General features: G+C 53.3%; 3 protein-coding genes across 8 annotated transcripts in view; 1 reads left to right on the top strand and 2 right to left on the bottom strand.

The window, feature by feature from the left end:
• Positions 1-8,193, bottom strand: part of PTK7 (protein tyrosine kinase 7 (inactive)) — a 60,833-nt gene extending 52,640 nt beyond the window's left edge. The window contains exon 1 of the mRNA XM_081247543.1: positions 7,943-8,193. Within this exon, the coding sequence (XP_081103669.1) occupies positions 7,943-8,021 (79 nt within the window). The 5' untranslated portion in view covers positions 8,022-8,193. The remainder of the gene's footprint in view (positions 1-7,942) is intronic.
• Positions 8,194-9,424: 1,231 nt separating this feature from the next.
• On the bottom strand, positions 9,425-21,444 carry KLC4 (kinesin light chain 4). Of its 6 annotated transcripts, none has more exons than XM_081247547.1 (17): positions 21,010-21,444; positions 20,581-20,630; positions 19,602-19,883; positions 18,369-18,599; positions 16,689-16,770; positions 15,871-16,081; positions 15,345-15,432; positions 13,990-14,091; positions 13,565-13,738; positions 13,151-13,250; positions 12,899-12,951; positions 12,615-12,685; positions 12,325-12,433; positions 11,588-11,728; positions 11,171-11,286; positions 10,753-10,816; positions 9,425-9,897 (listed from the first exon to the last, which is right to left on the bottom strand). In XM_081247547.1, the coding sequence occupies exons 3-17, from the start codon at positions 19,857-19,859 to the stop codon at positions 9,847-9,849; spliced, it is 1,851 nt and encodes a 616-aa protein (XP_081103673.1). In that variant the 5' UTR covers positions 19,860-19,883; positions 20,581-20,630; positions 21,010-21,444; the 3' UTR covers positions 9,425-9,846. The 6 variants fall into 6 exon arrangements, with proteins under 6 accessions (XP_081103673.1, XP_081103671.1, XP_081103672.1 ...); XM_081247545.1 differs by having other exon boundaries at positions 20,581-20,665; positions 21,010-21,077; XM_081247546.1 differs by having other exon boundaries at positions 20,581-20,660; positions 21,010-21,030.
• A 275-nt stretch (positions 21,445-21,719) lies between these two features.
• MRPL2 (mitochondrial ribosomal protein L2) lies at positions 21,720-25,294 on the top strand. Its single transcript, XM_081247551.1, has 7 exons — positions 21,720-21,916; positions 23,062-23,230; positions 23,779-23,920; positions 24,030-24,145; positions 24,222-24,332; positions 24,611-24,684; positions 25,046-25,294. Exons 1-7 carry the CDS (start codon positions 21,821-21,823, stop codon positions 25,256-25,258), a joined length of 921 nt encoding a protein of 306 aa, XP_081103677.1. The 5' UTR covers positions 21,720-21,820; the 3' UTR covers positions 25,259-25,294.
• Positions 25,295-25,511: the final 217 nt, after the last annotated feature.

Raw genomic sequence — 25,511 nt, 5'->3', positions numbered from 1 at the left:
GATCGAGTCCAGACGCATCTGTGCCCATGCACTGGACACTCCAGAATAAAACGCAGTCCTCAGATGCAAGTGCTCTCCCAACATTGAGGGCGAGGGGGACAACCTTACAAGGTGTGGCAGAAGCACAGCTGGGGGTTGTGGATGGTAAGGCTGCGCTGGCCTCAACGGTCACCACAGGCAAGGTCCTCCAAGGGCTTCTCAAGTTGAGGCCCGAGAGGTAGGTGGGATTTGCCCAAGGTCACACGAGCAATCTGGGGCAAATGTGGAAGCAGGCTCCACATCTCCCAAGTCCCAACCCGGTGCTCCTCACAATGTCTCCTCAGGCTAAGAGGGAGGAACACACCCGTAGGGTACCCAGAACTAAAGTCCAGCAAGACCTAGGACCCATCCTTTCCACCGAAGTGACACCACGTCTACTGCAGGAATTCCTCTGAATCAGGAATGCCCACACACTTTACCTGGGGCTGTGGGAGGCCCCGGGGGCCCCAAGGGAGAGAGGACACAGGAGACAGGTAAGCATGAAGCTCCTTAATGAAATGGGAAATAAACTCTGAGCAGCATTTCTTCCCTGAAGACAGACAGCCTTCTACATCAGTGATCACATCAGGCTAGAAGCCTGATTCTGCAAGGCAGCAAAATCCTCTGGCGGGGAAAGGAGCCCAGAAACAGGCCGAGACCTCAGCAGCCACAGACATATACTGTGGAATGGGTACAGCACTGGGGGCCCAGCCTCCCAGGCTTCTCCTAGTGTATGTTATGAGCAGTAGTGCCCACACCCCCACCACAGGAGGCAGGAGAACAGTAGTGAAAAGGGTTCCTATGAAACATATTATTAGAATAGAGGTCGCCAAAATCATCTTGGCCTACCAACTGGGAAGCAAAGAGCAACTAGCTGCAAGGCTCTCATTCCAGTGGCACAGCCATGTACGACCGTACAGGTTGTGCACTGCTCAAATGCCCGGCCAAGGGGGTACTATTGAAATACTGCCTGTGCTCCACTAGCCAAAGCCCTGTGTCCTCATGCAGGGCTGCAGTCACTTGGAGGAAGGGTGCCTATTTCTAACTTGCACAAAGGCACCTTATGAGCTAGCTGCTAGGACATCCCAGAAGTCCCAAGAGCAGACAAGCATTCTCCTCGTTGCCCCCACCACCACCACCAACAACACCAACCCAAGAAGGGGACAAAAGAGTCACTGTGTCTCCTGGAGGAGAAGCGGTGCATGCCAGCGCCCACTCTGGCCACCTTAACCCCCTCATTAGGAGACCACACCGCACCTCGGGAACCTCCCCATGGTTCTCATGGGAGGAGTTCATACAGAGTAACTGACGGGGGAGACCCCCACAGCCATCCTGTGATGATAAACACCCTCCCCTGGGTATTATAAAAGTCCGCCTCGGCTGCAAGAAGCTCACTTTCCTACTCACTCCCTGGAAGCACCTCAGCAGGCTGAGGGAGGTGGTCCTGAACCAGCATTCATCACCCTGGGGAGAATCTGCCACCGGGATAGAGGGAGGAAGAGTTCCTACCAGGAAACGCGAAGTGGCTGTGCCCACCTTTCCGAGCTGCTGTTGGAATACTGAGACCCGTTTAGAAAATCTGTGCTTTAGAATGAGAAAACCTTTTCTAAAGCTATAGGTCAAGAGTGACCAAGTTGAGCCCTCGCAAACCATTCTAGAAAGACGGGACTGGAACGAAAGGCTGACACCTTAAAGGGAGACAGAAGGTCAGGACCGTCTCTGGGAAGAGATAGCAGGGCTGACCAGAGGGGCTGCTTCCCCGGGTCAACCACCTTCACAGCTGCGACTGCTACACCCTAACTTCCCAGAGGCGGGCAAGGCAGGAGTCCGCATCATTTGCATTTTGCAGATGAGGAAACTGAGGCTCGGAAAGGTTAATTAACCAGGCCAGGGTCGTGTGACCAGCAGCAGTGAGCCAATAGATGTCACTTCTCTTCCTTTATCCTGTGTGGTATCAGCAGAGAGCCACCCAAGTTTTCAGACTCTTGATCCAATGCCTTTCCATCATTCTGATCAGTCACCACAGACTACAGCTACTAGCAAAGTCAATCCTTTCTCCTCTCTGAAGCCCTCCCACTGCCCCCAGTTGCTCCTGCATCATGGACTCACCTTCCTACACATTCTGGAATGTTATTCCATCTATTTAGCACTTTACCAAGTGTCGCCTCCCATTATACTTCATCTGATTCTCATAATCTTGTCGCCTTCCCGCCTCCTGCGCCACCTGAAACAGCTTCACCCAAAGAAGACACCCAAAAGCTTTGAATTGAGCCCATTCTAAACCCCTCAGCATTAATACCTCTTTCTCATCACCACACCGCCACTTTAGACAGACAAATTCTCCTTATGGCTACACAGTGGTTCTCAAACTTGAGAGTAGATAGGAATCTGGGAAGCTCTTTTAAAATGCAGTTTCCTTTTGAGACTTGAACTATGTGACAGGATTGGCTATTCAAACAATACAATGTAATCTAACAAACGGGAAAATAAACTACACCTTCTGGCTCCTCCCCCAATGATTCTGATGGGCAGACCTGCAGTTAAGGCTCAGGTGACTCAAATTTTAACCAGTACCTCTGGCTACCTGCCCTCCCACTATATTCCCCAATTGTCTCTGGACCACGTAGTTGAGAAACACAAATCCACGTCTTCTTAACGTGTGACTCACAAACCCTACCCCAAAGACTCAGGACCCAGTTATCAGAAGTTACATACACACCTAAGCCAGCCAGTTCATGTCCTGCACATCAAGGTCTAAGTTTCTGGCAGGGAACGTAGGATCTGCAGGACAGCCGGTAGATTGCATTCCACTCACCTGTGCATTCACTCAGTTAATGCACACAGGGACACGAGAGCTCCGGGACCCCAAACCAAGCTGCGAGAGGGGGAAGGCACCCGCATAGGTCAGCCCTTCCAGCACAGCTTCCTCCCTGCCCCACTGCTGCTGTGTAGCATTACTGGGAGGGAAGTGGCCTGAACTCAGAGAAGAAAAGAGGATGGAAAAAGTGACAGACTACAGAGGGCTTCCTCAAACCACTGATTAGCTGTAGCAGCTCCTGTGCCAGCTCCACCAAAGCGCCAGGGGGCTCGGCGGGGCTGTATGCGCACTGAGCAGTGAAGCCAAGAACCCCAACGCGGGACTCTACCTCAGCCACATGGCAGAACCCCCATACCCTCAGGACAAAGGACCAGACAGCTGGGGGGTGGGGGGCAGCGCAGGACTCAAGGAGAGAGGCAGGCCGGCAGCCCGCGGGCAAGGCCAGAGCCCGCGCCAGCAACCGTGTTCCCACCACGTGGCTCTGCCGGGCAACAGAGCAGAGAGGCATGTACTGAGGTTAGGGAGAGCCGAGGGAGGCTAAGGGACGCAGGCCAAGGATACCCAGCCCGGTTTAATGACCCTTTCCTCCATCAGGAACACACCAAAGACTGAATCCCTGGTCCCACACTGCTCTTGGCTCAAATATTAGAGTTTGAACCGGCCACCCTCCCTCCCAGATGAGTCTCACAGAAGCTGTACTGGCTCAAAAACACGCAACTCACCCAAACCCGCCCCACTCCAAAATATGAAATCCTCCAAAACTTTAACAACTACAACTGTTGCAGCCCAGTGGAGACATTGCCTCCCTTTATGAACCAAACGTATTCCTGAAAAGTCGTCCACAGACCAAACTTCTTCCTAACAAATCCAATTTCTCCACTGGCTCTCTTTATAAATTGAGACACACGCTCCTCTAGGAAAAGCTAAGGCTCCCAGAGGGACAGAGCTCCACCCTTAGTGTTGCAAGTCCTCTGGAGTCACACCTTTAATGGACAAGTTTCCTGACAAAATCGAATTCAAATTCAACCCAAAGTGAGGTCATTTTTAAGTGTATAATATCACACCGGAGAGTTCACATGAACTAAAAGTTATTTAAGCCAAGTCTTCAAATACTGTGCAAGATCTAGGGCTCCTGATTCGTACGGCTGCAACGGGAAAGCTCTGTACCTCGAGTTTCTATATAAGGAAGGATGCTTAGAGCAGGACTTCTGAAACCTTGGGTGCAGTCACCTGGGGAGCTTGTTAAAATGCAGTCTGGAACTCCGATTCATGCTCTCAGGGAAAGCTGATGATGCTGGTCTTTGGCCCTTGGTTTTTTTTTTTTATTGTTGTTGTTGTTTAAATAAATTTATTTATTTATTTTATATTTATTTTGGGCTGCGTTGGGTCTTCGTTGCTGCGCGGGCTTTCTCTAGTTGCGGTGAGCAGAGGCTACTCTTCGTTGCGGTGCGCGGGCTTCTCATTGCAGTGGCTTCTCTGGTTGCTGAGCACGGGTTCTAAGCACGCGGGCTCAGTAGTTGTGGCTGCGGGCTCTACAGCACAGGCTCAGTAGTTGTGGCGCACGGGCTTAGTTGCTCCGCGGCATGTGGTATCTTCCCGGAGCAGGGCTCAAACCTGTGTCTCCTGCACTGGCAGGCGGATTCTTAACCACTGCGCCATCAGGGAAGTCCCTGGCCCTTGTTCTGAGTGGCAAAGTTGTAGATAATCTAGGCCCCTATATAGCTCATGGTGGTTAAGCTGTGGCCTTTCCAGGCAGGTCAGCTCCATATGCAGAGGTGGATGCCCATGCCCAGCACTCTTAGAGAAAGCCAGAAGCCCTGCCACATCAAAACTCAGAAAACCGCCGCAGAGAACAGACAGCCCAGAGACAGGGAAGGAAGATCGGGTCCCTTGACTGGGTCGCAGTAGAACAGGCACAAGGAGAGGGGACAGGCAACCCCAACCCAGAGAAGTGGGAAAGGGCACAGAAGACCCCCCCACTGCCTAGCAGGCACAGGGGCTGTTTACCTTTGCCACTGGTCACTCTGCCCTGTACCCAAATGCTTCATTCACTTTTTAATAAACCTAGATAAGGATCTACTATAAATAAGATACCACCATAATGAATTCTACAGTAAGTTAAATCCCTTCAGTAAGTTAAAACCCAAGTGGGGCAAAAATATGGAAGATAGCCTAAGAGTCCAGAGGTTCTCCAGGCATCCACCTTCCGGTAGGAGAGATGGGACAGCTTCAGGAAGGGAGTGGAGGTGCGGCTGGGCAAAAGAGATGGGGAAGGCGGCACATACCAGGAGACCGGCCAGAGAGAAAAGAAAGGTCTGCAAAACCCCGTATGTTTTAGGGGATGGGAAAGAGACTAGTTGGGCTGGAATGGAGGGTTCCAGTGAATGGAACATGTTTATTGTCGGAGGTGACTGTAAAGCTGGAAAGGTAATGCTGGCAGCACACCACCAGAGAGGGAAGAACAAGAAAGGGGCCCTTTACATACTTCGTTACATTTAATCCTCAGCACAACTCCAGGAAGTAAGTCCCTTTACAGAGGAGGCAAACTGTGAGGTGAAGAAATCTGCCAGGGCCACAGGGCCTGTCAAAGAACCTTGAGTTGCTGTTTTGGCAAACACTTCATCCCGATGGCCTGGGCTCTCTCCACCACTCAGCCCTGCTCTGAACGCCAGGAGTCTGACTAGATCCTTTGGCAAGTGATGAGCAGAAATTACTCTAGCCCTCCCGCCATACTTCCCAACATCTGAGAAAGCCCATCACTGATAAAAGGGCTGAATTACAGGCTGCAGAAGCCATCTCAGGACGTGACAATTCAATTTCCCCAAAGAAACAAGATCCTGGAGGAAAGAACCCAGAGATGGGGGTGGGAAGAGGGATGGGTAGTGACCCCAACCAACCATCCCAGCCGTGAGGCGAAGAATCCCAGGTTTCAAACGTCAAGCCCTCTCCTCCTCCTCCACCATGTTTATCACAACAGGGATCTCAAAGTTCGGAAAGTTCCTCAGCCATTTACAGCATAATTACCCAAACTTCAAAATGGCCTAATCCACAAACCTAGCCAGCCTAGGTCCCCTACTCCTGCCTTATTAGCAGCGGGGTCTCACTACAAATCCAGCTAATTACACAATGAGATGGAAACATCTACTGTTATCTATTGAAAAATCATTGCCCCCTGAAGTCATGCCATCCAGGGGTGGGTTGAGCCCCCGGATTTCACCAGGAGACAGACAGCAAGCGCCTCAGCCTCGACTGAAACTGTTTACAGCGCGTGGGCAGGTTCCACACTAAGACACATTTGATGGAACTGATTTAAGGCTCTCATTAAAATGTTCCTTTGTTGAGCACAAGACATCTCCCCACCCCCAGAGGAGATTCCAGGCCTCCAGTCCCCAGCCCTCAGCCTGCCCTAACTCCCCCCACCAGAACCCACCCCTTCGCTAAACACCAGTCACCGGATTAACATCGCTTAACATCAGAGTCGTCTTCTCATGGAAGGAATTTAGGAATTTAGCATTTGTTGAACAAGAGCCCCGTCTCCACCAGAATCTTCCCCAGAACTCTAAACATCAGCAGTGAAGGCAGCCATATCTGGCACCCCACACACCAAAACCCAAACAGCCTGCAGACCTAGGAAGCCTGTGAGCTTGGACTACCGGCCCATACGGCTGGGCCCCCTATGCTGGCTGTGCAAAAAACTTCCATACTTCCTCCGGGAGCAGATGTGGGTTCTGCCGTGAGCATTACCACCCCACACATCAGAAGGAACACAGGGCAACTCCAGAAACACCTCCTCCGAATCCGGGGAACTTGTTCTTACCTCTCGGTCCTGGGTTACAATTACCTCTCCTTTTACAACTAGGGGTGTGGGAGATGTTCCATTCCATCAGCACCAAACCCCTCAACAGCTGGCAGGCCAGGGAGATGTCAGAAAAGGCAACTCTCCCCACCCTCCCCATGGCCACTCTTCAAAAGAGGAGGAAAGTGATAAGCTCGCACCAGGTCTCTTGGGCAGAGTTCCCCCAGAGAGGGCTGCTGCCAGGAACATCACCAAAGATCGTGGGTTTTGGAAGGGGGTACGGGGTGCGAGGGGCATACTTCCAGTCCAGAGTGTTTGGGGTGTGCGGGTACCTTGGCGCTTTCCTCTAAAGCACTTCAACACCTCGGTGGTGACTCTCAGGTGTGACCAAGCCAGGAAATAAAGCGAGGGGAGGGTTCGGGTCCAGTCTGCCCTAGAGATAGAGGCCACACCCTCATCAAAATGCTGAGGCCCTCCAAGAAGACAGAATGAACTCTTTTTGCCTTTCTGCCCGTAGAAAGAGAGATTTTCTTTCCTTGCTGGGGAGAGAGAGGATGGAAATCCAGGAAGGAGCAGAACCAACCCCGTCCGCACCTTTGCAGGCCGGCCATGCCCGATTTTGGCAGCGGCCTTCACACATGAGTCACGGAGACAGCCTGGGACTCTCAGCTCCCAGATCCGACCCTGGGAGGGAGTGGGCTCAGGGCTCGGGCCGGGAGCTGGAGGAGATGGGACGGACCCTCACTCTTCTTTCCCTTCTTCCGCCCTCACCAGCAGGGCCGTCTGGGTCCCAACCTGGCCCAGAAACTTGGAGGAGGGAAGCCGGGAGCGTCCGGCCGGCATAGGTAACAAAGCTCCGCGCCCCGCGCGCCGGTCGGTCCCGCATCCGGCCACAGGCCGGCCTCCTTCACCTAGGCTGAGCCTGCCGGGGGGACTCCATCTCCCCCACCCTCAGCCACCGCGCTGCACCCCCTAAGTGGGGGGGCGGCGCCGTTTCTCCCCCGCAAAGAAACGCCCCACTGGAGCCCGGGAGCCGGCAACTCCCGGCAGTTCCCGAGCAAACTCTCGGCTCGGGCCGGGAAAACTCCGGGGAGGCTGGAAACGCGTCCTCGCGGGCGCGGGGGCGAGAGGGGCCCGGCCGAGTAAGCGGTGGCTTCGCCATCTCCCGGCCGCCGGGACCTCGTCCCCCGCCCAGAGAGCCCCTGCCCCACGCCCGGGTGACTCCCCCGCTCCAGTTGTCCAAGCCCACCTCCACGGCGCCCCCTTTGGCCCTAGGGGCTCCCGCGCTCCCCCAGCTCGCCGGGACTCACCGCCCAGCAGCGGCAGCAGCAGGACGCTGAGCAGAGGCAGCCGGCGAGGGCTGCTCGGGGTTCCGCGCGCGGCTCCCATCCCGGCGGGCCCGGGAAAGGGGGCGGGCGGGCGCACGGCGGGCTAGCGGTCAGCGCTCCCCGGCGGGCCCAGGAAGCCGAGCACACCGGAGCGCGGGTGCCGCTGCAGCAGCCGCAGCCGGAGTCAGAGACCGAGGCGTCCCGACCTGGAGCCGCGCGCGCCCGGTACCTCCGAGCCGTCGCGCGCCGCCGCCGTCTCCGCCGCCGCCGCGGTCAAGCCCCGCCCCGCGACGCCCCCTCGACGCCCCCCTCCCCGCCGCTGTGGGGAGGAGCTCCTACTTGGGGGAGGGGTCTGGAGACGGACGGGGGACAGAGAGTAGGAAGCCCCGGGGGAGTGTGGGGACCTGAGCGAGGTAGGGGAACGGATGCTGTGCCTACCACCTAGTGTGCAGGGACTCAGAGGACCTAAAGTGACTTTTGTGATTCCGTGGCTCCTGGGGAAGATCGTGGTTTCTGGGCTTTCCTGAGGGCTGTGACCAACAGTTCCCCCAAATTCTCCGGGTGGGGGGGAAAGGGTGGGCTCTGGCTCACTTCTCAGCAACCTGAAATCCGGAGGGAGATCCAGAACAGAAGGGTGTCCTTGGTATCCCCAAGCAAGGTAAACTGGAGATACTGTGGAGCCCCAGGAGAGAAGTAGCCTGGAGAAGAAGAGGACCAGTGCATGGCTAGCGTCTGGTTTGGCTCTGGACCAATCTGAACCCAAAGGTAGAGAGAGAGACTGGGCTCTCTGAACGCCAGGCTGAAGGCTGTTAAACTGACAAATTCATCCCAAGTCCATCTCCAGGCAGTCTGGGCTGTGTCAGGGCATGGCCAAGTCTCCAGCTGTGGGGAGGCCCAGTACAGCCCTTGTTCCAGGCGCCCCCCACCCCCAGCGCCACCACCCCCACATTCTTTCTTTGTTGTGAAAGCAGCAAGGGGTGTAGGAGGCGGGTCAGGAGGAGTCAAGCTTTGGAAGATGGGCCCCAGCTGCTGCTGGGCCTCCAGGATATGCCGAGAGGGTATGGATAGTAAGTGCCTCATCCCCCTCTGGCTCCAGAGGGCCCCCCAGGCCTGCTTAGACCTCCCTTCCCCCAAGCAGCTGGGAGGAGGAGGGGCCACCACAGAGGGCCTCACAGGCCAGGAGCAGTGGCGCCAGGACTCCAGGGTCCTGCCACATGGCCGCCACATGTCCCTGACAACGCAGTCCACAGCACCTTCTCCTTGGGTTGTGGGCCTCCCCCCATCCCCCAGACGCCTGCCTGCAGGCCCTGCTGGAGAGGATACACGAACAGGGGAAGGAAGAGAGGAGAGATCCAAGAAGCAACATTCCTCCTATTGCCCCATCCATCACTGCCCCTCACCCTTCTGTGAGGGGCCCCAACACCACCCTTGCTTCCTACCCTCTTCAGTTAGGACTCAAGTGGCTGAATGGCCACCTGGTTCTTTTATTTAGGTGAAGTGAAACACATGGACCTGTAGTGAGGCAGCAGAAGGAACAAGAGAGGCCAGGGCAAGGCAGGCTGGCTGGCCAGCCCCAAACCCTCTGACAGAAAAGCCAGCAGCAGGCTGCATCTCTGGGGTGCATACCTGCTCCTTACCGGCTCTGGGGCCCCTAGTAGTAGAGCTAGCTACTCTAGAGGACCACAGGGTGGGGAGAGGATGTCCTGAGGGTCCTTCCTGAGGGGGATTCCTGAGGAGGGAGCTGAGACCCTAAGGGCAGCAGCAATCTTCTGGTTAACCGCTCCCCCTTCACTGTCCCACCTTGGGGCTGGAAGAGCCAGGAGCAATAGGGAATGCTGTGAGGACTGTGTGGGGGACCCAGCAGACCTGGGGGGGTGGGTTGAATGTCAGCTGCTTGAAGAGAGGTCCATACTGCTGGCACTGAGGCCTCGGGAGACCTGAAATAGACAATAGCATGCCATCAGCCCAGGGACCTCAGCCTCCCAAAGACTGTCCCCTGGAGTCTTATCCATCTCATGGCTGCAGTCTCTCTCTGGACCTAGGATGGAGCCTGTAACCTCAACCCCAAGCTCTGGGCTTTGTTTAGTCTTTGCTACGATTTCCCAGAAGGCCACAATCTGGTGGAGAAAATACCTGGAAGAACCACATGAATATTGGCATATACTTTGAATGTGTTGATACAGGTGGTCGTTTCCCATTAAAATGTCATTGCTACTTCTTTAACAGAGACTCATTTCTTGTTATATAACTTGTACAGTCTTTATACGATCTCTACAATATCATGATATAAAAGTGCTTCGGGATAACATTATAGAGACTAATTCTCATCAATACATCCTTTGCATAATTTCTCACTGACATCGCTGATAAAATAAAGCAGAGAACTCTTCTCCAAAAAAAAAAGTCATTGCTGTTTTCTCAAATGGAGATGAGTTAATGCTTTTTTTTTTCTTTTTCCCTTCTCATCTATTGCTGAGTCCCCAAGGTGAGGAGTATGGTGGCTATAGGGGGAGAGCAATTAGTATCCCCAAATCATTCCTGAATTATTCATAATCCCAAAGTACCCATTTAGAGAACATTCATTCTTGTTCCCCTCCTGATTAATTTATTTGCTACTATCTCTGGCCCGAAACTGTCCCTTGGCGGTCACCACCCCCAACAAGCTGCTTGATTCCTGTCTGCCCACCTCCAATTCCCTGGCAAAGCCTTCATCCCAGATGACTCTCCCCTCTCCCCACTGGGCTTATCCTTTCTTTCTCACCCACCAATACACTCACGAGCACTGCTCTCACCTGGAGGGGTGCTGCACTGGGTTGGTTCAGATAGTTCAAGGAGGCCGCCCGCTTCATGTTGCTGCTACAATGGAAAAGAAAGAATCCAGGCCTCTTCTCTTCTCATGGGTGGCCCTAACGCTTGGGACTCTTGGGCACCACCACACACACTCAGATCATTGCCTCCCCACCATCTGACCCCGCCCCCCCGCACACATACACGCACTCTCTTATCTTCATCAGTCACCAGCATCTGCTCAGGTACTGTTGTCCCCGCACTGGGGCACCCATTTTTCCCACACTTTCTCTCCACAGCCACCCCAGTGACCTCCTCCACGTTTCTCTCCAAGATTCTTCTCCTCCAGAGATGAGGGGCCAAGCGGAGTTGGAGGCCAGGGCTCACCTGCCTACTCTGCCATATCTCAGTCTCAGTGTGTACCTGGAGGGCCGGGGCTCGGTCCCCTGGAGCTTCCTCACCAGGAGTTCGCTGCTTCTACGAAGCACATCTCGGATCTTGCCCAGAGAGCCGCTCCTCTGCAGGGCCCCGCTGCCATCCTGGCAGAGAGGGATGGGGAACAGAAGCTAAAGGGATCCCAGGCAGACTGGCCTCTGAGTCTACTCCTGCCATTTATTCTGCACACCTCCCCCTCCCCCCAAAAGCCCAGTGACTGAAAACAAGAGCCTGGTCAACAGCTGGCTTGCAAAGAGACCCCTGAGAGGGATGGGCTAACTGAACTGGGATGGGGACAACGTCCCCTCCGACACGCACGTCCTACACGCATCCTACAGGCTCAGAGCCTCTCACCACCACCAGCAGGAGAGGCAGGAGAGATGAAGGGGCGATGATCAGACTTACCCCTGACCACTCCACAGCCACTGAGGCATCTTCACCTCCCTCGAATTTCACACTGCCCCCAAGGCCCTCCTGGGAGGTCCTTCCACTGTCACCCTCTCCAAGCAGCTCAGCCACCTTGGTCTGGCTGATAGGGTCAGTGCCCTGGAAGGAAAAGGAAGGAGCTGGGACTTCCCACTTCTGAACTCCTCAGGATGGGGCTTCCAAACTTTTTCTCACCATCAGCCGCAATAAAGAAAACATTTTTCTTTGAGACTTCCCAGTACACACATACCGGAAAGGAGACACTCACCTTTTCTATTTGCAATGCTTTCCTACATAAAGATACACATCGATCTTTAGCCGAGGCCCACACTGAATTGATTTCAGGACCCACTGAGTCAAGACCCTCAATTTGAGAAACTCCGATTCAGGGCTCCCCTCAACCACAACCCTCTCACCCACACTGCCTGTGCCCCGCCTCAGAAGATTCTTCACATTATCAAAAGGCAGGGCTTCCCATAATAGTCCCATTTAGTGAAGTGAACCTTGAACTTGGAGTCCTGACCACAAAGGGCAGGTAGGGGGTAAGAACACACTTAAAAAACAACCACAGTCACAAAAGAGTCTCACCTGCCTGTCCTGTCTTCCTCCTCAGCCTCTCCTCTTACCCTTCAGAGAGTCACAAGCAGCCTCAGTGGTCCTCCATCCTGTCCCCAGGGCCCTACCTTGCAGACCTCCTTCCCCTCTTGGTCTCTGACCTGTTTCCGGGAACGCAGAGCACATTCCTCCAGGGTCTCAGCTGCCTCCAGCTTTCCCTGGCGCCTGTACAGAGCTCCGAGGTTTCTCAGGGTCGTGTTTACTGTGGGGCTGTGGCAGGGGAGACCAGGGAAGGAAAAGAAGATGGACTCAGAACACAAGCAGGAGAGAGAGGGAGCAGAGCTAAGGCCGAGGGAAGGTCCAAGGGAAGGAGGGGAAGGTCCAGGAAGCCGGAAGCCGGGCTTGGATGGAGGGCATCGGAGGCCAAGCCGGCTGCTCACCCGCAGCTCACCTGCTCACTTTGCAGGCCTTGTACCAGCCTCCATACTCGGTGTAGGGCGTGCTGCCCTCACGGTGCCGGCTCTGCAGGAGGACAGAGGGGGAGGTGAAGCCAGAGATGAGAGTACCGAGACACTGGGGTACAAGCTGGCGCAGGGCTGGGGTGCAGGCTGGGCCGGGGAAGGCACCATGCACCTGGGGCTGGTGCTTGGATGGGAAATGAGGAGCTGGGCTGGGGCAGGAGTAAGTCAAAGGCCCTGGTAGCCTCGGGCTCCCCAGGCTGGGCCCCCCACTCACTTTGCTCATTTCCTCCCGCTCCTCTGCATGCATCCAGATGGGCTTGTGGTCGTCTGGGGGTGATACATGGGATGGGGTGGCGAGGTTAGAGAACGGAGAGGGACAGTACGGGGGGGCCAGGACCCAGAGGCCGACAGGGCTGGACTAAAGGGGTCTGGCTCCCCCTTGGGAACGACTGTGGTCAACCCCCCAACCTTTGATCTGCATTTCCTCTCCTCCCTGAAGCTCCCTGCCCAGGCCCTCCCCACTCACCATCCACAGACCCAAACTCCTGCACATGGGCACGGGTCAGGATCTCTTTGTAGAGTGTCTCAGCCTCAGCATACTTCCCTTGTTTCAGGTAACAGGAAGCCTGGGGGCAGGAAGGCAAAAACACAGGAGCAAGAGGTAGAGATAAGGTCTTGGCCAGGCCTGGGATTTCCACTTCTTGGTATCTTTATGACTTTCCCCAGAGATCCACCTCACACCTCTTTGTCTAGCTGCAGGGTCCAGGGTGTTCCCACTCCACTCCACTCCCAAGAGGCTACGGAACTTCTGCCTTCCCACGGGAAGGAAGCAGACCCCTCAGCCCCAGAGGCAGCCCCAGAGCTGGGCACAAAGGCGATGAGGTCAGTGTACCAGACTATGATGCTTCCCCTTCCCTCCTCCCACCACCTTTGCCCTCACCAGGTTGTTCTTGGTCCGGGCTACATTAGGGTTGTCCGGCCCCAGCTGCCCCTCATAGATGGCCAGTGCCCGCCGGTAATAGCGCTCCACAGCCTCATACTTGCCCTGGTTTTGGCACAACAGGGCCAGGTTGTTCAGCTGCTTTGCCACATCTGGGTGGTTGGTGCCCAGGACCTGGAGGAGTACAAAGGACAGACAGATGGCTGTGATTATGTGTGTGCTTGTGTGTGTGTGCATGTGCATGTGTGTGTGTGTGTGTGTGCATGTGCCCATGCAGGGAGCAGGGGGAAGGGAATGATGGAACAGGGAATAAGGCAGAGATGGGGGGTGAGACGAAAAGAAGTGAGGGGCAAGGGTAGATCAGAAGAGAGATGGTGGAGGAGGGGTCATCGCAACAGGGAAGAACAGGCAGAGGGCACAGGCACCTTTTCTCGAATCTCCAGGGCCCGCTGGCACAGCGGCTCCGCCTCCTTGTATTTGCCCCTCTTGCCATAGAGCACAGCCAGATTGTTGAGTGTGGCAGCCACCTAGGAAGACAGGCCCGCCCCCATCAGAAACTCGTGCTGCAAAGGACCTTGAACAGCAGGGCCCCAAGCTGCACAATGCCCAGACAAATGGACTCTGCCACCCGAACCAGAGGCAGCGGAGGGGAAAGTACTGACCCCCGTGGCTCTGAGGTTCTCCATGGGGGTGGCATCACCCTCTAAATAGATCTTTAGACATTTCTGGAGGCAGGGGTTTTTTTGGTTGCCGTAAATATTGGGGGCCTTTGGGGAGGCAAGGATGCTACAGACTGCCTGTGTGGGACAGCTCAGGCAACTTCTGAATGTCCTGCCAGACTTTCAAACACTGAATATAAGCTTTGATGCTTGGTGGGATATCAAGACAGGAGTTATGTTTCCTGAGAGACATCATCCCTGCCTATCACACGTCATAACACAGGGAATTCTTTTCCCAAAGTCAGCTCAGGCATCTTTTGAATGTCCTGCCAGACTTTCAAACGCTGAATGTAAGCTTTGACACTTGGTGGGATATCAAGACAGGAGTTATGTTTTCTGAGATACATCATCCCTGCCTATCATGCGTCATAACACAGGGAATTCTTTTTCCACAGTCAGCTCATTTTCAAAAATATCTTATTTCTCATTGTCTCCACTTTGACAAATCTAGCATTTGTCTTGGCATGCTATCCCTACTTAAGGTTACTTCTCTCTCTCTCTCTTATCTCAGACAAATAAATCTGGTTCATTATTACTTATTCTAACACTGGATTTTAATCTTGCATGCGCCAATTCTTCTGCTCTGTCATTTTTCTAATACGTACTTCTATGTAGAATGACTTACCGGTTTTACTTCTTCTAAATCTAAAGTTATTCAGTCATTATATATCAGACTACTATATTATGTCTTCTAGCATTGTTGCACTCAACACAACTGTTATTGTTTTGCATTTTCATTTTACTGTAATGTATTATACATATTATTTTATTATAAATTACTTTCCTTGTTTCTCTTTTATATTAATAGGGTATCATTCAACTTTTGAGGAAGTTATACAGGTAGCTTGGTTACATTATCTACGAGTTAAGTTTTAGGAAAATATTCATTATAAGAAGGAGTCATTGGGTCTCAGAGAGTTGAGAACCACTGGGAACGGCAGACAGAGCCTGGGAGAAATGAGTCTTCATGCCTCCCTCCTGAGAAGCCCCAGGGAGTGGGCTGAGGGAAGCAGATGAACAAGCTGAGAGAGCACAGGGGAAGGAGGGCAAGGAATACTGACAGCAGGGTGGTCCCGGCCCAAGGTGCTCTCCCGGATGCTGAGGGCATCATTCAGCAGGAGGGCAGCTTCCTTATACTTATTCTGGTCCCTGTAAGAGGACAAAAGTGGCAAGGGGTTAGCCCGAACTCCGGTCCTAAGCCATCTCCTTACTTCCTTCCCTTTGGGACAACTGAGGTACATTTAGGGATTGGGGCCCCCCCATGAGGAGACAGGAAGCCTGGTGGGAGCAGTGAGAGGGGTTCACTGACACACGCTGAGAGTTGCCATGCCCAGGGAAGGCCATAAGGCATAAGATGCAAGAGAAGGAGATCACCCCCAGAGGAGAGATGAGAGAAGCAAAAAACCTGAGGGATGAGTATTCTCTGAGGTCAGGGGCTCAGGTATGAAAGAATAAGAGTCTGGTATAGAAGAAAGCCCCCAGGTGGGAGGGAGAAGAGGTTCCCTGTGGAGAGGAGGAATGAGAACCAAAGGCGAATCAAGGCGGGAACGTGGAGGCAGGTTCGTGCGAGGAGGAGGCCGTACTCACCGATACACCAGAGCTAGGATGTTGAGCATAGTGGCCACGTCGGGGTGGCCACGGCCGGACGTGCGCTCCAGGTCCTCCAGTGCCTGCTTGCAGAGTGGCACAGCTACCTCATAGCGACCCTGGGCTGCATACTGGATCACCAAGTTGTGCAGTGTCCGCAACCTCGCCGGGATCTCATAGCCACTGTGCTGGGCACCCGGGCCACGGGACACTACACCGTCACAGAAAAAGACAGGAGACTTCCTCAGATGACGCTGCCTCTCCCTTTGCTGTCTGCCCTCCCCACCCCACTCCAAGACTTGTTCCGTGCCTGTGCCTACCCCCCACCAGGCTCCCTGCATAGACCTGCCTCAACTGCTACTCTTTTGCCTATTCCCTTGCCCCGTGCCCATCACAATCCCATTTGTTCACCCAGTCATTCATTCATTCAACAAACTACTCAATAAGCATGAGGCATGGGCTGTGCCAGGGATACAAAGATAAGAAAGACCTGGTCCTTTCCCTTGAGGAGCTCATGCTCTTCCCCTCCAGGGTCACTCTTCCACTCGACTGTGAGCTCCTTACTGGCGAGACCTGTGTCGTGCTCATCTTCATCTCCCTGGTGCCCAGCACAGTGCCTGACACAGGCTAAGTGCTTAATACATGTTGATGAATAAGGGGGAAGCTGAGGAAATCAAAGTACTGGTCCCTGGCCCATCTCCAGAGGAAGTGGAAAACCTATTCCTGGATGGTGAGCATCCTGTGTTCAGGGTAGGCCACAGCTGCGACCAGCCTCCTGATGCCCCCCCTTCACCCTCCAACTCCAGAGGCAGACTCACAGCCATTGCTGGGGTCCTCTTCCTCCTCATTGGGGAAGAGGTCATCCAGGGAATCCTTGGAGGCATCACCTTCCTTCTCCTCCTGGAAGGGAAGAAGCAGCATGTCTGGGCCAAGATAGCCTCAGTAGCCTCTTCAAGCCCCCTCTAAACCATGAAATCATTGACAGGTGGGGCCTAGGACAAGTCCCTTGTTCATGTCCCTGCCCCTGGGAAGGCCAGCATCTGTCCCGCCAAGCTTAGGCCTCTCTTGTTCATAAAAAATGAGAGATGGGGACCTCCCTGGCAGTCCAGTGTTTAAGATGCCGTGCTTCCACGCAGGGGGCACGGGTTCGATCCCTGGTCCGGGAACTAAGATGCTGCATGCCGCAAGGCACGGCCCAGAAAACAAAAAATAACAACAAAAAAAACCCAAGAGATGCTTCAGCCAAAATGTCATGACTTTCCCTTCCTTCACATCCAGAGAGCTTCCTTCCTTCCTAAGCACCCTCACCTTCCACCTCTTTCCCCCTCAACTCTTGTAATTATAGCCCCGTGTTGATCCTTGTGTGTTTACACTGATTACATGTCTGTCCTGGCTCTCCTGAGGGCAGGGGTGTGTCCTATCTTATTGACACAAACCCAAAGTGTCTAGCTCAGCCTGACACCCTTCATCTGCCACCACTCACTCTGTATGTAGTGCCCAGTCCTTACTGAATAACCTACTTTCACACCAGGCAAAAATGCTTCACCCCACCAGGCACTGCAGCCTTGTCCAAACACTTTCAACTCTCCTGCCCAGATTCACCAGTGTGTCCCATACGAATCATCCCACTTTCCCTGGGTCAGACCACCTTTCCAGCCCTGGCACCTTATCTATGAATCTATCTCACACACACACCAGTCTAGAAAGCTCCTCCCTCTCCCTCACAGATGACCAAAATCCATCCCAATTCCTAAACCAAATAAAAAAATAAATAAAATCAAATTTAAAAAATCCAACCTAAATCTTGCCCATCCCTGTTTCCCGCCTCCTCTGTGAACCTTTCAGACCATTCCAGCCCCCAGGAACCTATCTCCTTGGGAGCCCTCCCACACTGACTGAACCGCTCCTCCAGCACTGGGCACTTTCTGTTTGTGTTGTCACATACGTGTTCTCACATGTAAGCCTTGTTCCTACAGCTACACTATAAACTCAAGAAGGCAGAAACTCTCTTTTGTAGTTCCTTACATCTACCTGCCACACACCTTCTTGCATTGCCTAAGGCACAGAGATACAGAAATGCCTGTTGAGTGAGGGTTAAATTCCACACATTTTGAGAGCAAATTTTAGGACTTGCTCAACGGGGCTGCGCTTTCCCTAATTGCAGAGCTCAGGATTCTGAATTGGAATTGTCCAAATGCCTATCTGTCCCCCGCAAAAAAACCTATTATTGTCAGAGGAACTCTGCCTTGTTTACTTTGCATCCCCAGCAGAGTGCACTGCGCCTGACATAGTAGTCATTTGATGAAATGTTGACTGAATGAGTGACCCTTGTTTCTCCCTTGCTGTCTTCTGGAGTTGGTGTCAGGACCTGAATTCTGCCAGGTGGGGGCAGGCTGGGCAGGGCTGCTGGCCCTTGTGGATGATGGAGCAATTGCCCCCACGTTTGTGGTCACTCCCAGCTGTCCGCCCCCCAGCCAGCCTCGCCTGCACATGCTCACCGCGGTGTGCCCATCCTCGTCATACTGACGCAGCTGTCCCAGGAACTCTAGGTGCTTCTTTTCCTCCTCCAGCTGAGCCACGGCCTGTTCGCTGCGCTGCAGCCGCTGCTGGGTGCCTGCCAGCTCGTCCCGGAGCCACTGGTTCTCCTGGCACAGCCGCCGGACCTGAGCCCGCAGCTTCTGTTTCTCCGATTCCACTGTGCTCAGGTGGTTGGCCAAAGCCAGCATCACCTAGGTGGGCAATCCTGTGAGCACCAGGCTCTGGATAGGAGTGTTGAAGGATAGGCGGGAGAGAAGCCGGCAAGACTGGCAGGGGCCAGGAGGCAGGGTTGGGTAGTGATGACTCTACCTTCAAAACATACCCTGAATCCAATTTCTCACCACCTCCAGAGCTACCGCCCTGGGCCAAGCCACCATCAAGTCCCACCTGGATTATGAGAATTGCCTCCTCACTGGCCTCCCTGTTTCTGCCCTTGTTCCCCTAGAGTCTGGTCTCAACCCTGCAGCCAAATGATCCTTTTAAAACGTTAAACCACATCACTTCTCCACTCAAAACATTCCAATAGCCTCCGTCTCACTCAAAGTAGAAGCCAAGTCCTTACGATGGCCTACAGTTCCACAGGATCTGTCCCCTGCCTCCACCACCTCTCCAACTTCACTTTCTATTTTGCTTGCCCTCATTCACTGTCCTGCAGCCACACTGGCCCCTCAGTGAACTCATCGGGAAGGCTCCAGGTCGGGGCCTTTGCACTTGCCGTCCACTCTGTTTAGGATGCTCTTCCCCCGTTTACTGTATGACTCATTCCCTCATCTTCCAATCTTTGCTCAAATGGCGCCTTTTCAATGAGGCTTTTATTGACCACCCTATCTCAAACTGTATCCTCTCCCCATACGCCCCAGTCCCCTTCCTTGCTTTATTTTTATCCTTTTATCCTTAACAGTTATCATTGTGGCATACTGAATCACTTATTTATTCGTGTATTGTCTGCCTCCCCCAGCTAGAATGTAAGCTCCAAGATGGCAAAGGTTTATGGCTGTTCTTGTTCAGTGATGTGTCTCTAGTGTCCAAGAGAGTAGTGTCTAGCACACGGTAGAAGCTTAATACATATTTACTGGGTGAATGAATGCAAGCAATTATTAGGACAAGGGGATCCCGAGTGACCTCCAAGCCCTAATCAGACAACTGCTTCTCCATCTACCCTGGGCCACTTGGCACCACCTCCTCCCCCTCACCTGGGCCTCACTCAGCCCCAGCTCGATGTTTTCCATGGAACGGCGCAGCTGCCGGGCCTTCTCATGCACCAGCCCTTCTTCATGGCCTCCCTGCTGCAGACACTCGATGGTTTGGGAGAGGCTTTGCAGCACAGCCTGGTGTTCACTGTGGAGGGCCTCCAGCCCTTGGCTCACCAGACGAGTGCTCCCCAGGATCTCCTCCTGGCTGAGCCGGTGCCCTGCAGGCTCATCCCGCTGTCCCAATACCAGGCCCGACATCCTGGCTGGGGGACCTTGCCTGGGCTACAGAGAAACAACAGAGCTCAGGTGGGGTAAAGATTGGAAAGAGTGGCTGAGCGCCTTGGGCGGGAGGGATCCAAATGAAGGGACGAGAACCAGTAGGGGGGGACCCTGTGGTTTAATTGGAGAGAGAGAGCGACCAGTGGGGTGGCAGCCTGTGATGACACTAGACACAAAGCTAAGGTCGTGGGAAAGAGAGAGGGAGACAAATTGACTTCAACGAAAAACTGTAGAAAGAACAAAGGTGCTGAGAAGTAGCAGAGGGATTTAGAACTAAGGAACACAATAGAAAGGGAGCTGGAGAGAGAGCTTGGGTTAGGAAAAGGAATCAGGAGTGTAGAGACAGCACTACAGGGAACACAGAGGGTGTCTGAGAGAGCTGCAAAGAAAATGGAGTTAAAGCAGACCAGAGGTATGCAGAAAATAGCGCAGAGTTTTCAAAAAAGGGGAACGAATAGGTTTCAAAGTTAAACCAAGAAAGAGAGGGAGAAGAAAAAGAGAGGAGCCTTCATCACAAGACCCAGATGAGAGGGGCCTAGAGGCTCAAAGTCTTCAGGTTGCATCACCCACGGGGCTGAGCCCAGCATCTCCAAACCTGGTCAGCTCTGCCTCTTTCCCCACTAGCCTGAAACCCCAGGTCTCAGGCTGTCTTCCTACTTCCTCAAAAGGGCCTTGTTTCTCATCTTTGAAGTTTTCTTACCTGTATATAGCCCTTGGTTGTGGTGTTCAGGCAGGAGCTCAGAAGAAACTCTGTTCAAACAGCCAGGAACTCAGAAGGATCTGCCCTGCCCAAAGTCCAGAAGCCCAGAGTTCCCACCCCTTCTCTCACCACTTCACAGCCACCCAGAGGACCTGGCATGGAGCCCCACCCAGGACAAACGCCCTCCCTCCCCTGCCTACAGGTCTTCAAAGACTACCAATGTCCCTCCTCCTTCCCCAAGCCAACGTCCCACCCCAAGCCTGGGGAGCTATTTTCTCCCAAGAAGGGAGTGAGATTTGATCTGAGACCTGCGGCAAGGGGCGTGTCTGGGAAAGGGTGAGGAGGAAGACCTGGTCACTCCTAACCCAGTCATTTCTATGGTTTTGTGTCTATCACGATCACATACTAACAGGCTCTGAGAGGAGTCACCTTAGGGTACCTCCCAGACGCCCGATGATGCAGGGAAGAACGGCAAGTCTGCTGAGCGGCTGCGGGATCACAGGGAAACGCGGCGCTGGGAGGTGGTCTCCCGGGCCTGGGAATGCTGTGGAGAGGTGTCCCAGGCTGTCGACCTGCCCTGAGGCCCAGGGTGGGGATAGAGTGAGATGGGCAGGGGTGACGGGAGGTGGTGCGGGTGGACGGCCGAGGTCCGTGTCACGGACGAGGGCCCGGGACTGACAATCCCGAGGTCACTGAGTCAGTCTGTAGCGCAGGGGGCGGGGCAGGCCGTCTGTCCCTCTGTCTGGACGCCGAGGGGCGGGAAGAATCGCGGGGGGGGGGCGGAGTTTTTAAGGCTGACTGGAGTTGTGTAAGTTCGGTCGGAGAGGCTCATTTGTTCATTTGTCTGGGAGTGCAGGAAAGAGGTAGCGGGACTTCAACTCTCAGCCCCAGAGGTACCCTCAAAGACTCACCCGCAGTCCGTCGATCTCGCTGCCGCTCTTGCCGGCACTGCGCCTTTAAATCCATCATGGCTGCCGCTCGAGGCAATTGTTTTGACGGCTCCAAGGGGCGGAGCCTGTTCCACAGTCACGCGACCTAAGAGCCACCCGGGGATTGGCTCTACCACGAGCAGGGAGCGTAAGAGGTGTGTGTCCAGCTTTGTCTCGGGTTCTCTGACCGCCTCTTTTTACGTCATTAAGGAGCGACAGAACGGGGACCTGTTAGCGTCATCCAGTAGCACCAGGCGGCCTGGCTAAAGGTAATGGTGGTGTGCTGAGCCAAGCTGAGCCTGGTCCAACTCATGGCCCTGCGGGCACTGACCCGCGCTCTTGGCTCTGTGAGCCTGACACCCCGGATTGCCGCCGTCCCCGGCCCAAGCCTGCTCCTGGCCTCCCAGGTAATCCACCGTACCCGGGAATGTGGCTGTTTCCGTTCGGGCAGCCGGAGAGGGGGGCTCCAGGAGAAGCGAGGTGGGGGATGCGAGTCTGCTTAGGAGTCACGCCGGCCTGTGACCTTGGATAAGTCAACTCTCAGCCTCAGCTTTCTCCTCTGTATAAGTGTTGCTATCTCACAGGGTCCCTGGATTCCTCAGACAAGATACTGGAGGTGAAAGTGCTTTACAGACAAATGTACAGGTTTCAATAATAACTAACACTTATTGTCTCTCATAAGCCAAGCATAAGTAATAGACGTTTTAAATAAATGAATTCCTTTCAATCACTTTATAAATTAGTTATTATATTCCCATTTTACAAATGAGAAAACATAAGTAGTCGAAGGTCATACACCAACCATTGGTGCTAGGTAATTTGGCTTCAAAGCCTGGGCTCTTAACCATTATTATAACCATTAAGGATGAGTTACTACTGAGATTAGAGAATTCAGGGCAAGATACCAAGAATAGGAGCCTAACATGAAGATATCTCAAGGTTCCTAGTGGGCGACTGGTGAGTTACAGAAAAGAGAAGTTAAGTCTTACCTCCCCTGGACCTTTCAGACTTATGGTAGAGTTTGGCAGATGCATACTTAAAATTCAAAACCAAACCAGCCTACTTTGTGAAGTGCTGGGAATTCAAAAGGGAACAAGACATAAATGATCTCTCCCCTCCATTCATATCTGAAAAACTCTCAGAAACATGCAGCAAAATGGGCAAAAGGCATTGATGCCAATGGTGGTACATGGGTGTATGGAAGTTACCAGCCCTGGAGAAGGGAGTTGTTTAGGGAAGGAAAAGTTTCTTGGAGAAGGAGAGTTTTGAGCCAAATTTGGAAGAAGGTGCACCAAGGGGAGAACATTCCATTGAAGAAATACTTCAGAGGTGAGAGGATCAGATGAGGAGAGGTAATCAACACACATACACCTAGATAAACATTCCGAACTGGTATTTGTGCAAGCTGTGATGGGTGGAGTTTTTGGATAGCTGGTCTGGGACTTCCAGGAGGAAGGAGGCTAGAAGCTAAACTTTGTGCCCTCTCCCTTGGTTCTCTGAAGCTTTTCCTTCAGTTAGCTTTCAAGTGAAAGAGATTTCTGTTTATCTCTAGGTGACAAACAATGTCCTTCTTCTGCTGCCCTCTCCCTCGATGTTGCTTCCCTGCCGCCCAGTCCTTACCTCTGTGGCCCTTAGTGCTAAGTTTGTGTCCTGGAAGAGTCGTACCAAGTATACCGTTATGCCAGTGAAGATGAGGAAGTCTGGGGGCCGAAACCATACAGGTGGGAGCAAGGACAAGAAGATTTCAGCAGTAAAGGGCAAAAACATGGTAGGATCCTAGGCCTGTATTTTGATACAGGCAGAGGAATGTAATTAAAAAGCATTTATTGGACTCCTGCATGTAGTACGTGTGTAAGAGTAGAATACAAAGCAACAAACAAGTGGTCTGTGCTTCTAAAGATAATGTAGGTAGTTGAAGAAAACTGCACGTACTCAGGAAGTTATATGACATTTCTCTTCACACCCTTCAAAAATTGACAATAGTTGAAATTGAACACGAGTTACATGGCTCTCAGTAAACTTACTGAATTTTGTAATTTGTAGAGACTTTATCTGGATGTTTTATACAATTTCAATATCATAATTATGTTTTTACCAAGCTCCATGTAGGTGTTCACCCTCACCCCATTGTGCTGTGCAAATTTTTATCATTTTCTGCTTGTGTCATAATGTTGGGGAGCGCTGCTCTCTGCCTAGGATGGGTCTGTTCCCAATGCTGGGAACTGACTCGTCTGACCAGGGTCATGTCCCTGCACTGTCCTGACCACAGGCCGAATCCAAGTGCACGGTATTGGTGGGGGCCACAAGCAACGTTATCGAATGATTGACTTTCTGCGGTTCCGGCCCGAGCAGGAATCCAAGCCAGGACCCTTTGAGGAGAAGGTCATCACTGTCCGCTATGATCCCTGTAGGCAAGTTTGGGATGTGAGGTGGTAGTATGGCTGAATGACTGCTCTGTGGCTTTTCAGGAGACATGAGGCTGCCTAGATGGTCTGCTTACCTGTGCCTCACTCTGAACAGGTCAGCAGACATAGCTCTGGTTGCTGGGGGCAACCGGAAACGCTGGATCATTGCCACAGAAAACATGCAAGCTGGAGATACAATCCTGAACTCTGACCACATAGGCCGAATGGCAGGTGAGAGATGGCTGCCAGGTGTGTGTGGGCTGGGAGGCTGCAGGGGTTCTGGTACTGATGAAATTCTGTCTTTTAGTTGCTGCTCGGGAAGGGGATGCACACCCTCTTGGGGCCTTGCCAGTGGGGACCCTCATCAACAATGTGGAGAGTGAGCCAGGCCGGGGTGCCCAGTATATCCGAGCCGCAGGTATGAAGAAAGGAGCTGCTTGGGATCTTACAGCTTGGAAGGCCAAGGGGTACCTGAGGTTGCAACTCTCTGAACCCATGGGCCCACATCTGGTCCACTGGCAGAGAAAAAGAAGGAAAAACAAGGCTGAAGAGGTGCTTGTGTTTTGACCTAAAACCTTCCATGTATCCTGCTTCAGTGTTTCTCCTCCTCAAAGTATGTGTGGTGTGGCCCCTTGGAAATCTGCCCCCCACCTCCTGCTCTGTGGAGGGTCGCAGAGCTGTTTCTCCCTTTCCCAGGGACCTGTGGTGTGCTGCTACGGAAGGTGAATGGGACAGCCATCATCCAGCTGCCCTCTAAGAGGCAGATGCAGGTGTGTGTGGGGGGGTGCAGGTGCGAGGGATCAGCGAGGGAGGAATTTTTGGAATGTACCTGACCGGTCCAGGATAGCTCCCAGGTGTTTTATGTTGAGAACTGCCTCGAGCTGGGTCTGTCCTTTTCTGCCATGTGACTAGGCGTGCCTTGTCAGGCTGGCACCATGATGGAGTAGGGAACAGTGCCTTTTGTTTTCAACTACTGTAGGACCTGCACTCAGGTTCAATTATGTTGTGCTTTCCCCCTCTCCTCTCCCTTCTCTTCTTGAGTGTAAGAAGTCTCCCAAGAGTCCATGCCCTCAACAATGTCAGGCTCTTTCCCCCCATGGTGCATTCCCCTCCATCTGCTTTCTCTTTCAGGTGCTGGAAACGTGCATAGCAACAGTGGGCCGAGTATCCAACGTTGATCATAACAAACGGGTTATCGGCAAGGCCGGGCGGAACCGCTGGCTGGGAAAGAGGCCCAACAGTGGGCGATGGCACCGCAAGGGGGGCTGGGCTGGCCGAAAGATCCGGCCACTGCCCCCCATGAAGAGTTACGTGAAGCTGCCCTCAGCTGCTGCCCAAAGCTGATATCCCTGGACTCTAATAAAATGTCCCCCATTTTAATCTTTCTGTCTTTTTTGGGAGGGAGGAGGTACATACTGGATGAGGGGGGGCGCGGGGACAGAAGCAAACAACCTTTGGCCGAAGGAGAAAGGAAAGAAAAGTATGGGGCAAACACGGGCCGTTCCCCTCTCATTTCCAGTGCCCCCCCACCTTGCTCCGTGCCTTTATATGTAATGGAGGAGGGGGGAATAAATGACCTCCAAAGTCTTTTCCAATT

This window comes from Mesoplodon bidens (genome assembly GCF_964165515.1).
Source record: "Mesoplodon bidens genome assembly, chromosome: 10".
Lineage (NCBI taxonomy): Eukaryota > Metazoa > Chordata > Mammalia > Artiodactyla > Ziphiidae > Mesoplodon > Mesoplodon bidens.
Note: the sequence above shows the minus strand (reverse complement) of the source record. Positions and strands in the feature narration are given on the sequence as shown.